A 14,007-nucleotide genomic window follows, 5' to 3' on the forward strand; every position below is an offset into this window, starting at 1 on the left:
TTTATAGCCCAACATTAGCCGCCTTTAGCTTAGCGGTGGTGACGTGAAGTCATGTGACCGTGCTGTAGTTCCTTTATAGCCCAACATTAGCCTCCTTTAGCTTAGCGGGGGTGACGTGAAGTCATGTGACCGTGCTGTAGTTCCTTTATAGCCCATCATTAGCCGCCTTTAGCTTAGCGGTGGTGACGTGAAGTCATGTGACCGTGCTGTAGTTCCTTTATAGCCCAACATTAGCCTCCTTTAGCTTAGCGGTGGTGACGTGAAGTCATGTGACCGTGCTGTAGTTCCTTTATAGCCCAACATTAGCCGCCTTTAGCTTAGCGGTGGTGACGTGAAGTCATGTGACCGTGCTGTAGTTCCTTTATAGCCCAACATTAGCCACCTTTAGCTTAGCGGTGGTGACGTGAAGTCATGTGACCGTGCTGTAGTTCCTTTATAGCCCAACATTAGCCACCTTTAGCTTAGCAGTGGTGACGTGAAGTCATGTGACCGTGCTGTAGTTCCTTTATAGCCCAACATTAGCCTCCTTTAGCTTAGCGGTGGTGACGTGAAGTCATGTGACCGTGCTGTAGTTCCTTTATAGCCCAACATTAGCCTTCTTTAGCTTAGCGGTGGTGACGTGAAGTCATGTGACCGTGCTGTAGTTCCTTTATAGCCCAACATTAGCCTCCTTTAGCTTAGCGGTGGTGACTTGAAGTCATGTGACCGTGCTGTAGTTCATTTATAGCCCAACATTAGCCACCTTTAGCTTAGCGTGGTGACGTGAAGTCATGTGACCGTGCTGTAGTTCCTTTATAGCCCAACATTAGCCTTCTTTAGCTTAGCGGTGGTGACCTGAAGTCATGTGACCATGCTGTAGTTCCTTTATAGCCCAACATTAGCCTTCTTTAGCTTAGCGGTGGTGACGTGAAGTCATGTGACCGTGCTGTAGTTCCTTTATAGCCTAAAGTTAGCTTTTTACTTCAAGAATCATAAAGTGGTGTTAATATTTGGAGATTATCCTCATAAATGTTTCTTTGACACATAGATTATTTTCTCAAATCCCATTGGCTTTTTGTCGAGGGAACCAGGGAGATGCTGTCTTCCGGGTCAACCTACAAAAATATATAATCAGTGCACCACTCTAGCAGAGAAACAAGCAAAAATTAAAAGCATGAACACAATGCAGTTTACTTCTGTTGAGCGATGAGAAGCGTTGTACAAAAACAGCAACATCTTTGGTGTCTTTCATCCGTTTCCTGTGTACAGTTATTCCCTTTAGCTTCATTAGAGAGGTGATTGCATGAGGAGGGTATATAGTGTATAAAAACTATTATCTTTCTACAAACATTATACATTCAAAGTCATTCCTTTATATACAAGCATGAAAAACCTGTGAAGAAGCTTCAGTTCGATGCATATTGCCAAAGATGCGACCCCCGTCTGTTTTGATTTAAATGGTTTCTTCCATCCATGTGTTCAGTACATTCCTGCTGATGGACCACTTCATCTCCTACAGCGGGGGTGTGTGTTTTTTTTCAGATAAAACTCTGATAGCTGTAGTTTACCAACCACATCGTCTTTACAAACATCTTAAAGAACCATCAGGAGACGGTGGAGTTCACACACACTCACACACTCTCTCTACTAGGTTTTCACAAGCGGCTGTTATGAAATGTCCTCTGGTGTCTTTTCTCCTTCCCGGGATTTTTTCCTCTTCCTGTGGCCTGAAATAGACGAGACAGGTTAAAAATTGAAAATTAAAACTTTTAGGTTTACGAGAAATATAAATACACAAAAACAAAGTACAATAAATATTTGACAAATTACTCAAATAAAACGTGCCCAGTATAACATTAATTCATCCACTTATTATTGTTTTAATTTAATAACTTAATTAACTTAAAGTGGACCTATCATGCTATATTTAAATGATATATTGTAGGGCCATACCTATATAAGGTATATTTATACGTTTCTGTTTTCAAAATACCAAACAGATCATGCATTTTAGCCATGCCTCATTTCGCTCTATGTGCTGTTTGCTGTCTACGGGTCTGATTCTGCTGACCACGCCCCCCTGCAGGAGAGGGGAGCCGTGCTCTGATCAGCTGCTGGGCTGTCAGAAGAGGGGGAGAAAAAGAGATCTCCGTCCTCCGTGTTTTATTATATAGAGTCGTTATTCATTTGTTTTAAAGCTCAATAAATAACAAAGAAGACCTTTGACCGGCACTTTTCTAATTTTGTCCGGAAGATTTAAACTTTAACGGACATCTTGACCGGCGAAAGAAACTGAAACTGAAACTCTGCCGCACGGTCCCCTCGTTCCTTGGAAGAGGCGGAGAGGTGGGTGTTTGTCATCTGCTGGTGGACTAACCGGAGAGAATTACAGTGCTTGCCTCGAAAAAAAAGCCACAGCGGAGAATAAACAGAAGGGTAACCATGGTAACTATGGGCGGGAAGTCTTCTTCGCTGCTTTTGTGGCAGACTACAGCGCCACTTACAGGCCTGGCATATGTACTACAGCGTCTCCAGCGCTTTCGAGCGGCAATGGCCGGCCGTGGCCCAACCCCACATTCCCCTGATAGGTGGAGAGTTGGCCCAATAGCCGTAGGGCCACCGCCCTGACGTCAGGACAGTGTTCAAATCTGGATCAGTTTTTATCAGATCCGTTGCAGCCCCTTTTTTAGAGATTTGGGTATGGAGGAAAATAGAGAGGGTTGTGTTTTCTGACACTTGGTGAGTTCCCTGGAACACCGGGGACACATATTCATGTATAAAAGACGTACAAAAGTGCATTTTGCATGATAGGTCCCCGTTAATGTATTATTTATAAATTAATTTAGCCATTAATAGATTTTTTATTGATGTGTTTATTAATTTATTTGTATTTGTTTATTTGTTTATTTTCTTTTCTTTTCTTTAAATACGTTTATTTGACATTAATACACATTTCTTTGCATGCGCCAGAGTTTGCCAAGAGGCTATTTTACATAGTCTCTTCAAAGATGTAAAGAGGTTAAAGTTGAAAGTTTAGAGCTGTGTTTTGCATCACTGGCAGGGTGATTAGTTATAAACTATTATAAACTATGCTTTCCATCTATAGAGCCAACAACTGGAACTCTTTCAGAAACTTCATGAGAATACTAAGCAGGCGAGAGCTCATACATTGTGAGGCATAGAAAAGGTTGTGAATAGGTGTGTGTGTGTGTGTGTGTGTGTGTGACTCACTGAGTTTGAGCAGGAGTTTCTTGCCCAGTGTGTCCTCTGAGCCGCTCAGAGACAGGCTGCTGATGAAAGGAGACGTGTCCGTTTCTATGGCTACACAGGCCATGTCTGAAGGGGGTGAGAGAGAGAGAGAGAGAGAGAGAGAGAGAGAGAGAGAGAGAGAGAGAGAGAGAGAGAGAGAGAGAGAGAGAGAGAGAGAGAGAGAGAGATAGAGAGAGAGAGAGAGAGAGAGAGAGAGAGAGAGAGACCTATTTTACATAATGAGGTCTTTAAAACAGAGACTTCCCCAACATATCAGGTTGTTTGTCAGCATTTTGTAGTGACCTTGATCCAAATTCTTGACCCCTAATTTTTCCCCTAGGTATGTAAGTTGCCGAAAGAGGACATATACTAATTTTCAGGTTCATAATAGTGTCTCTACTGGGACATGTCTCCATGCTTTAATGTTCAAAAAGCTCTTTATTGTTCTCATACTGTCTGTGCTGCAGCACCTCTTTTCACCCTCTGTCTGAAACCAGAGCCCAGTCTGCTCTGATTGGTTAGCTGGCCGGCTCTGTTCTGATTGGTCAACCGCTTAGAGATGTCCCGCCCCTTAGCCTATCACGTACAATGTGTTAAGGCGCTAGCTAATAGGAGCAGGAGTGTGACAAAGTGATGGTCACCATGTTCTGGAAGTAAACAAAGGAGTGGAATAAAACCCTAGGAGAAAGGGAAAACCCCCAAAAGCATAATATAGCCTTTTTGAATGACATGTTATGTAATATGTAGCCTACCATCGTGTGCGTCCGCCTCAGATCTGTCCTCTCTGATGTACGGGATCTCGTCCATCCTGAGGAACACTGAATCACTGGGACTCTTCTGACCGTCCGACTTGCTTCCTGCAGCAGAAACACATACATTAACACACACATTAACACACACATTAACACACACAGAAACACACACAGAAACACACACATAAACACACACATAAACACACACATAAACACACGCATAAACACACACATAAACACACACATTAACACACGCATAAACACATGCATTAAACACACACATTAACACACACATTAACACACACATTAACACACACATTAACACACACATTAACACACACATTAACACACACATAAACACATGCATTGACACACACATTGACACACACATAGACACAAACATTAACACACACATAAACACACACATAAACACACACATTAACACACACATTAACACACACATTAACACACACATTAACACACACATTAACACACACATTAACACACACATTAACACACACATTAACACACACATTGACACACACATAAACACACACATTAACACACATTAACACACATAACACACACATAAACACACACATAAACACACACATAACACACACATAAACACACACATAAACACACACATAAACACACGCATTAACACACGCATAAACACATGCATTAACACACACATTAACACACCTTAACACACACATTAATACACACATAAACACACACATTAACACACACATTAACACACACATTAACACACACATTAACACACACATTGACACACACATAAACACACACATTGACACACACATAGACACACACATTAACACACACATTAACACACACATTAACACACACATTAACACACACATTAACACACACATTAACACACACATTGACACACACATAAACACACACATTAACACACACATAGACACACACATAGACACACACATAAACACACACATAAACACACACATTAACACACACATTAACACACACATAAACACACACATTAACACACACATTGACACACACATAGACACACACATTAACACACACATTAACACATACATTAACACACACATAAACACACACATAAACACACACATAAACACACACATAAACACACACATTAACACACACATTAACACACACATAAACACACACATAAACACACACATTAACACACATGAAAATAACGAAATAACGTTTCCCACAATCGCGAATACAATAACAAATATGTATAAAAATATGTATATACCTATATATATATATATATATACAATCATTGAACTGGTTGTAAATCATTTAATTTAAAGCCAGGAAACAAATGAATAAATCAAGACAACAGTTTCTTTTTGTAAACCAATAACTTTCAAACTGCTCACACATTTAATTTTAAATCCAACTTTTTTTCACAACAAACAACTTTTCTCTAACAACATCTTGTTAAAACGAGTGACTATATAACCACGTTTAAATGACAAGGGATATACACAGACGCTCTTATAAATAAATACAATCAGGCATCAACAAACCTGTACATGTTTCCTTCTATTTCCTTACAAAGACAATCCCAGCTATAATCAATGTTCCTAGAGTCCACACACACCCAGTGTATCTCCACATGGAGCATGACTTGGTGCAGCTCTTTGAACAAAGTAATGAACTTCAGTGCTTTAAATGTTGATGTTCTCCCCCAGCGGTGCATTCAAATACTGATTAAAGTGCGCAGTAAAATAAATGCAGAGAGCCCCTGCTGCAGTGCATTAGCACAGATATCACAGTCAGCATTTGTATAGTAGTTGCAGTCAAATGTAAATATGTTTGCAAAAAAGTGCTTATGAAATAACAGGTTTATATTTTTTAAGACCTCTTTCAAATATCTTGTTTACATACTGTTTGTTTTCTATTATTACCACTATGTAGTCAGTTTTATGATGAGGCGAAATGTCATGTGTGCAGCATTTGAGTCAAGACAAATTCCCCTATGAAGACAATCAATGTTGTATATTGTATTAAATCTAGAGTATATCCTTCCAAAAATGGCCCTAGCTAAACAATCTCAACAGTACTTGCTTAATATCACTCCCTAGAACATTTAAAATGTAACTTCCCCCATAATTCAACACTAATAACCCTCATATTTATTATATATATTTATCATCGCATGCCTTTTCCACCTGCGATGACACTTGTGCTGTAACACTGCACATCTCCCACCTGTTGGACCAATGAAGGATTCCTAATGTCTGATGTCTGATATGATACGTAAACAAAGAAGTCCAATGGAGGCGTTTCAGGCAGGGTGGGGGGGGGGGGGATAAAACCCTAAGAGAAAGAGAAAACCCCCCAAAAGCATATGATAGAGACGATGTTACTCACGGACGATGCGGTTCTTCTCGTTCAGCAGCGAGGTGGAGGGTGTGACGCCGGACTGCTGCCCTCTGGCCCTCGCTGAGCTGGGTCTGTAGTGCTCCCTGGGGGGGGGCATGAGGGTGGAGGGGGGGGGCATCAGGGTGGAGGGGGTGGAGGAGGAGGGGGTGCTGCTGCTGTGATCTCGAGGCCCAGCAGGAGGTCCTGGGGTCGGGGAGACGTCCTCTGCCAGGCAGGCGTCTGCATCTGGAGTCTGAGGGGAGCTGTCCATCCGAGAGGCTGTCATCGCGTTCTGGTAGTGGCTCCGGGTTATCTGACACACAGGAGCAAAGGATTATGGGTATTTCAGTCAGACGACTCAAGTGTTTCTTGATGTTAGAAAAATATCACTCGTCACTGGCTTGGTCTTCAATATCAGCATACATGTCTTTATTATCCTTGCAAGAATGGAAGTAGTCATCACACACAGAGCTGCGTGGGACAAATAGTTCCCAGAGTAGAGTCCTTGATATGCTTATATACAAGAGAGGGTGTTACAGTCAACAAGATGGAAGAATACTGGTTCAAAGCAGTATTCTGACATTAGTTCAGATTAGCTAAGGCCTGCGTAAGCAATACACATGACAGTCATATGCCTATCTCTCTAGATTCTGTGTCATCATGCCAATCTTAGGAGCATAGCTATCATAACTCCATCACAGTGTCTCATGAGCGTCATCCATGTAGTCAAACATCCGGCTACGTACACAGCTACGTAGGGCCTCTGTTATCACGTGCTACTCTGATATAGAAAGAACATTCAGTATTTTCCCAACACTTGATATGTGTATTAGAAGCAGCATATAGTTTGAGTTTGGCGTCTAGGCTCGGGCCTCATCACTCCACAGATGTACATAGAAGATGGAGTGATGATAAGATAACTATCCCCCGAGCCTACAGGTGGATGCTGGGGTTGAAGCTGGGGGTGGTGGGGCAGCGAGCAGCAGCATCATGGAAGTAGCAGCAGCAGCAGCAGCATCATGGAAGCAGCAGCAGCAGCAGCATTATCGAGGCAGAGGCAGCAGATCTGGCAGCTTAAGTAGAGCGGCATGTTTAGGAGAATGTGATTGGTTGGTTGTAAGAGGGATGAGGCGCGTCACGTGTTAATGTATCCTCAGGGTTGATAGCATCTGTGTGTGAAAGTGTCAGTTAAATGTAACAACAGGAGTTACCTTGATGACCTGCAGGGCTGTGAGCTGTCGGACAGAATAATCCGGCAGGTAGACGTTCCCCCCGCCGCTCAGTTGGCTCGAGCTGCCTCCATTCAGCATGGTTTCAGAGCGGTCCAGACCACTGCTGCGGGAGGGGGATCTGTGCACTGCAGGGGGGACAAACCTGTACATAATTCACTGAGCACTTCCTATCCTATCATGAGGTGGGCTCAGGGAGGCTGCCAAAATCACCCTTCACCTGATGAACCATGCCTTTATTTCTTGGCAGGGAAATGACTTCTGTTTAAACTGCAGTTTTTTGGAGAGTTTGCTGATCAGGGTTTTTAGTCTTGCTCTTTGTGCACATTTACAAAACAAACACTACAGTATGTTCAGGCCAGCAGCTGTAAGAGTCTACAGTATTGTTGTTTTATAGATTATTTTATTGTTTTGAAACTATGACTGTAGCGGCCAAAATCATAAAGAAATAAACTAATCTCTCTACTTGTGAGAAATTAAAAACAAGCACATTTTTGGGACATTCGGTCACTTTAGGGCAGGGGTGTCAAACTCAAATACACAGTGTGCCAACATTACAAAATGGGTGCTAGTCGAGGGCCGGACTGGTTCAATGTTTATTGCAAAACTTATTGAAATGAACTTATTGCACATATTAAACCTGGAACTAACAAAGCTTAAATTATTGCCTATCCTGTTGTCTCAACATTAAACATTAAATAATCAGTTGCATTCATTTCTTATGGCTCTATCTGCAGCTTTTCCAGAGTCATTTCTTATGATTACATTTTTCCACAGGACAACAACAGCTTCAACAAAACTATATTTCCCTCAAAGAAAAAACCAAGTGCAAAAGGAAACATCCATGTAAACTCAGTTTGCTGCTCTGTGATGCTAGTTCAAGCCAGATACTTGGCATCTCATCTTGGGTGCAAGGTCATCAATGTTTGGGCTCAGGCTCTGAGCTGAGGAGACCCTCAGGATTGAGTGAAGGTGTGCGTGCAATATACCGGCGGGCCAGATCTAATAGTAATTAGAAATTATCCTACGGGCCGAAATTAAATCCACCAAGGGCCGGATTTGGCCCCCGGGCCTTGAGTTTGACACATGTGCTTTAGGAGCTAAATTAAGATTTTTATATTAAAGGGGACCTATCATGCAAAATGCACTTTTGTACGTCTTTTATACATGAATATGTGTCCCCGGTGTTCCAGGGAACTCACCAAGTGTCAGAAAACACAACCCTCTCTATTTTCCTCCATACCCAAATCTCTAAAAAAGGGGCTGCAACGGATCTGATAAAAACTGATCCAGATTTGAACACTGTCCTGACGTCAGGACGGTGGCGCTACGGCTATTGGGCCAACTCCACCAATCAGGAGGAGACAGCCACGGCCATTACCGTTCGAAAGCGCTGGAGACGCTGTAGTACATATGCCAGGCCAGTAGGTGGTGCTGTTCTCACAGAATCTGCCCTTGCTAAAACAGAGCTAGAAATTGTCAAATTGAGCAAAATGAGGCATGGCTAAAATGCATGATCTGTTTGGTATTTTGAAAAAAAAAAAAGTATAAATATGCCTTATATAGGTATGGTCCTACACTATATTATTCAAATATAGCATGATAGGTACACTTTAAGTGGCATTAAGTAATCTTTATTTTTAAACATTTCCGAACTCTTTTTAATCTCTGGACACCCTGTCCCTTATTTTCTTCTTTCTTCAAAATGTTATTCATTTCAAATGTTTACTTTCTTGAGTTTGGGTTTTCTCTGGTTTTGCTTTTCTACATTTCTTGTGGATTTGAACGTTGAATAGTATGTTTACACCTTCAAGTAAAACAGCCGCTGAGGCACCAGTTAGCGCATCTTACGCAGGGTTCAATGATCCAGTTAAGAGTCCTTTCTTTGCATTGATGCAATGAAATGCTTTTATTACTATTATTACGGCATTGCTCAGTGGTACAAACACATTGTTTTCTTTTTACACGTGCCATTTCTCTTATAAAGATATTAAACAAAAGTTAAAGTTTTACGTTTTGATTAAAATTGGGAATCGTTTTTTTGCAGGTAAAGTCTGTGGTGTTGTTTGTTGGATTTGTTTGGATATCAGGGAGCAGTAATCGGAAAGTGTCCCGTAAGAATATAAAGACATCAGTGTGTGATTTCTACCTGTTGGCATGATGGAGGGAACCCCAAAGTAAGAGAAAGCTCCGTTCTCAAACTTCAGCGCCTCCTTTCCGAACTCCACCTCCACTCGACCCTGACGGTGAAACACAGAGCGTTTGATCAGAAACTGTCTGAGAAACAACAGCAACATGGTTTTACTGCAGAATAAAACGTACCTGCAGCACGAGGATGAAGTGGTCCACAGGTTTGTTGCGCTGGAACAGGAAGTGATGCGGCGATCGTTTGTTCTTCTCGTCGAACTTGAGTTCCTGAACGACGCTCGGGTGTTTGATCAGCCTCAGCAGGATCTTCTCTGAGATGTGAGCGGGTTTGAAGGGCTCCACCTCTACAGGAGGGAGGAGAGAAAATGCTTTTATGGCACAATATTGTCTGTCCTAACTTCCTTAAAACAAATGTTCAAATCCTACAGAAATGTGACAGAAACAGAAATTGTAAACTTTTTTGCAAGATCGGCAACTTTTTAAATCTTTAACCAGGTCTCTGTTATACTGATATGGAAAATTAAGATTGCATATAGTTCATATATAAATATGCATTTCCATCAGGATTTTACGACATCTGAATTTGGTGTTTTTATCAAACTCAGGCCTTAAAACTGACTCTAATCTACCAAGCAGTCATTTCTAAACCAAAAGCTAACATTTTAATCCCTTAAAGAACCAAGACTATGAGATTTAAGAAAACCCTCAATTCAAATGTCTCTCTATGAGGAAGTGTTTATCCACAAAGTAATCACTGACACAGAGCAGCGATCTGATTGGCTGTTACCTGTGGACAGGAAGCACAGAGCAGCGATCTGATTGGCTGTTACCTGTGGACAGGAAGCGGTGTGTGGCCATGAGCAGCTGAGGAGAAATGTTCACTTTCATCTCGTTCTCCGACAGCTTGAAGATGGAGAAGTCCTGCTGCTTCCTCTCATGGTGAGAAACACGCCGCTTAGTACGGTTATCAGCTGACAGAACACACACACACACACACACACACACACACACACACACACACACACACACACACACACATAACACACACACACACACACACACACACACACACACACACACACACACACACACACACACACACCACACACACACCACACACACACACACACACACACACACACACACACACACACACACACACACACACACACACACACACACACACACGAATGAGTATATTTATATTGCATTTGCACAACTTTTATCAGGAAGGGGAGCTGTGTGTGTGTGTGTGTGTGTGTGTGTGTGTGTGTGTGTGTGTGTGTGTGTGTGTGTGTGTGTGTGTGTGTGTGTGTGTGTGTGTGTGTGTGTACATACTGTAGAGGTCTGTCTCGTCCAGGATCTCTGACTTGATGATCTCCTCGATGACGTCCTCCAGGGTCACGATGCCCAGCACCTCGTAGAAAGGGTCTCCCTCGCCCTCGTTGTTGACGCGCTGCACGATGGCCAGGTGGGACTTCCCTGGAGGAAAAAAGGTTAAATTAGTATTTTAACCCAGAATGCATTTAAAAAATACTTCACTGGGCAAAACATGTTTCATAGAAAAGGTTCAATCAGAATCAGAATACCTTTATTCGTCCCACAGCGGGGCATTTGCATTTGTTACAGCAGAAAAGAGCCAAAGACAGCTTAATGTTAACTCAGTTTTGAAGATATAGAAAATTACTATTTTAACTCAGAATGCATTTCAAAAAATACTTCACTGGGAAAAACACTTGGACGGTAGTGCCAGTGAAATATCTTTATCAACAATATATATATATATCTGTTACATAGAAAAGTGTTATTTTATTGTAGTTTAAATGTAATGAATGTGTGATTTTCCATTTCAAATAACCCTGAACAATTTGTACTCATCCTCCACCTCACTGCATTTAGATTTGTATTAAACACTGTAACTTCTTTGCACACATGATATTGTTTTAAACTTTCTTTAATAGTAAATTGGTATATTAATGTGTATTCTAATTCTAATGCCATCTCTTCTTCATGTGGGTATGACTCACACTGAGCTCCTTAAGTGAAACAGCAGCTGGGAGGATTCCACACGCACACACACACACACACACTCACACACACACACACACACACACACACACACACACACACACACACACACACACACACACACACACACACACACACACACACACACACACCATCTTTGCATGCAGTCACACACTCCGTCACATGAACACACTCCCGAGCTGCAGAGTGTTTTCCTCCAGGATGATGAGTGTGTGTTTCCGGAGGTAAAATCTCGGGGCGTTCCCGAAGATAAACGAGTCGTTAATAATCCGTTCACTGTTGTGTGACAACGTTTCTGTCCTGAAGCCAAAACAAGGCTAACGAGATTCTGCACTGCATCTCAGTGGGCGTCACACAGTTATACCATTACACAACTCACAACTGTATTCACACACGCACAAATATATGTAGGAATATGCATACACAGAACACAGAGGGAATCCTTGTTAGTAACTCTGGCTGCAAATCAACTTCCTCACAGAGCTTCTACACTGTCTGCCTGCCAAACACTACCTCCAACACACACACACACACACACACACACACACACACACACACACACACACACACACACACACACACACACACACACACACACACACACACACACACACACACACAGCAATGTAGCTAAATAGGTCAGCCTTACATACAAACTAGTCCGAAAGCAGGAGAGGAGAGAGTGTTTGCAGCTAAAGTCTTATGTTTTCATCCAGATAAATGATAGTGTCTCTTTGACCTCATAACCTTTTCTCAAACTCCCTCTAAACATCCTCAAACTATACAAAGACTCAATGACATTATCATACTTTGATGGAATTGAATCAAAAACTGTATGTAAAGAAAACTGTTTATATTAACATAACTATGGATGGCTACAGCATGCAAAACAGAAAATGTAGACAACATTTAGGACACTTTCCTGTTAGGTAGCGTGTTGTGTTTTGTGCTTGTTGGGAGGCTGTGGCTCAGTGGGTAGTGTGCTGGACTTCAAATCAGGGGGTAGCAAGTTTGAGTCCCACTGCAGTCAGCATGTCGTTGTGTCCCTGGGCAACACACTTCACCCCAAATTGCTCCTGTGGGGATTGTCCACAGTACTGACTGTATGCTAGTCGCTTTGGATAAAAGCGTCTAACAAATGACACACCTGAACATCAGCAGGAGAGGACTCTTTAAAGTAGAGACACTACATACTGATATACACCTGAACTACAGCAGGAGAGGACTCTTTAAAGTAGAGACACTACATACTGATATACACCTGAACTACAGCAGGAGAGGACTCTTTAAAGTAGAGACACTACATACTGATATACACCTGAACTACAGCAGGAGAGGACTCTTTAAAGTAGAGACACTACATACTGATATACACCTGAACATCAGCAGGAGAGGACTCTTTAAAGTAGAGACACTACATACTGATATACACCTGAACATCAGCAGGAGAGGACTCTTTAAAGTAGAGACACTACATACTGATATACACCTGAACATCAGCAGGAGAGGACTCTTTAAAGTAGAGACACTACATACTGATATACACCTGAACATCAGCAGGAGAGGACTCTTTAAAGTAGAGACACTACAGACTGATATACACCTGAACATCAGCAGGAGAGGACTCTTTAAAGTAGAGACACTACGTACTGATATACACCTGAACATCATCAGGAGAGGACTCTTTAAAGTAGAGACACTACATACTGATATACAACCTGAACATCAGCAGGAGAGGACTCTTTAAAGTAGATACACTACATACTGATATACACCTGAACATCAGCAGGAGAGGACTCTTTAAAGTAGAGACACTACAGACTGATATACACCTGAACATCAGCAGGAGAGGACTCTTTAAAGTAGAGACACTACGTACTGATATACACCTGAACATCATCAGGAGAGGACTCTTTAAAGTAGAGACACTACATACTGATATACACCTGAACATCAGCAGGAGAGGACTCTTTAAAGTAGAGACACTACATACTGATATACACCTGAACATCAGCAGGAGAGGACTCTTTAAAGTAGAGACACTACAGACTGATATACACCTGAACATCAGCAGGAGAGGACTCTTTAAAGTAGAGACACTACGTACTGATATACACCTGAACATCATCAGGAGAGGACTCTTTAAAGTAGAGACACTACATACTGATATACACCTGAACATCAGCAGGAGAGGACTCTTTAAAGTA

At 41.8% G+C, this 14,007-nt stretch overlaps 1 protein-coding gene across 1 annotated transcript in view; it reads right to left on the reverse strand.

The window, feature by feature from the left end:
* Window positions 1-939: 939 nt before the first annotated feature.
* LOC117482047 (metal transporter CNNM1-like) overlaps window positions 940-14,007 on the reverse strand; it is a 57,771-nt gene continuing 44,703 nt past the window's right edge. Inside the window, exons 4-12 of the mRNA XM_034130021.1 lie at window positions 11,090-11,233; window positions 10,582-10,722; window positions 9,926-10,095; window positions 9,753-9,843; window positions 7,586-7,731; window positions 6,384-6,687; window positions 3,981-4,085; window positions 3,211-3,315; window positions 940-1,706 (exon numbers count right to left, since the gene is read on the reverse strand). Of these exons, the coding sequence (XP_033985912.1) occupies window positions 1,648-1,706; window positions 3,211-3,315; window positions 3,981-4,085; window positions 6,384-6,687; window positions 7,586-7,731; window positions 9,753-9,843; window positions 9,926-10,095; window positions 10,582-10,722; window positions 11,090-11,233 (1,265 nt within the window). The 3' untranslated portion in view covers window positions 940-1,647. The remainder of the gene's footprint in view (window positions 1,707-3,210; window positions 3,316-3,980; window positions 4,086-6,383; window positions 6,688-7,585; window positions 7,732-9,752; window positions 9,844-9,925; window positions 10,096-10,581; window positions 10,723-11,089; window positions 11,234-14,007) is intronic.

This window comes from Trematomus bernacchii, unplaced genomic scaffold (genome assembly GCF_902827165.1).
Source record: "Trematomus bernacchii unplaced genomic scaffold, fTreBer1.1, whole genome shotgun sequence".
Lineage (NCBI taxonomy): Eukaryota > Metazoa > Chordata > Actinopteri > Perciformes > Nototheniidae > Trematomus > Trematomus bernacchii.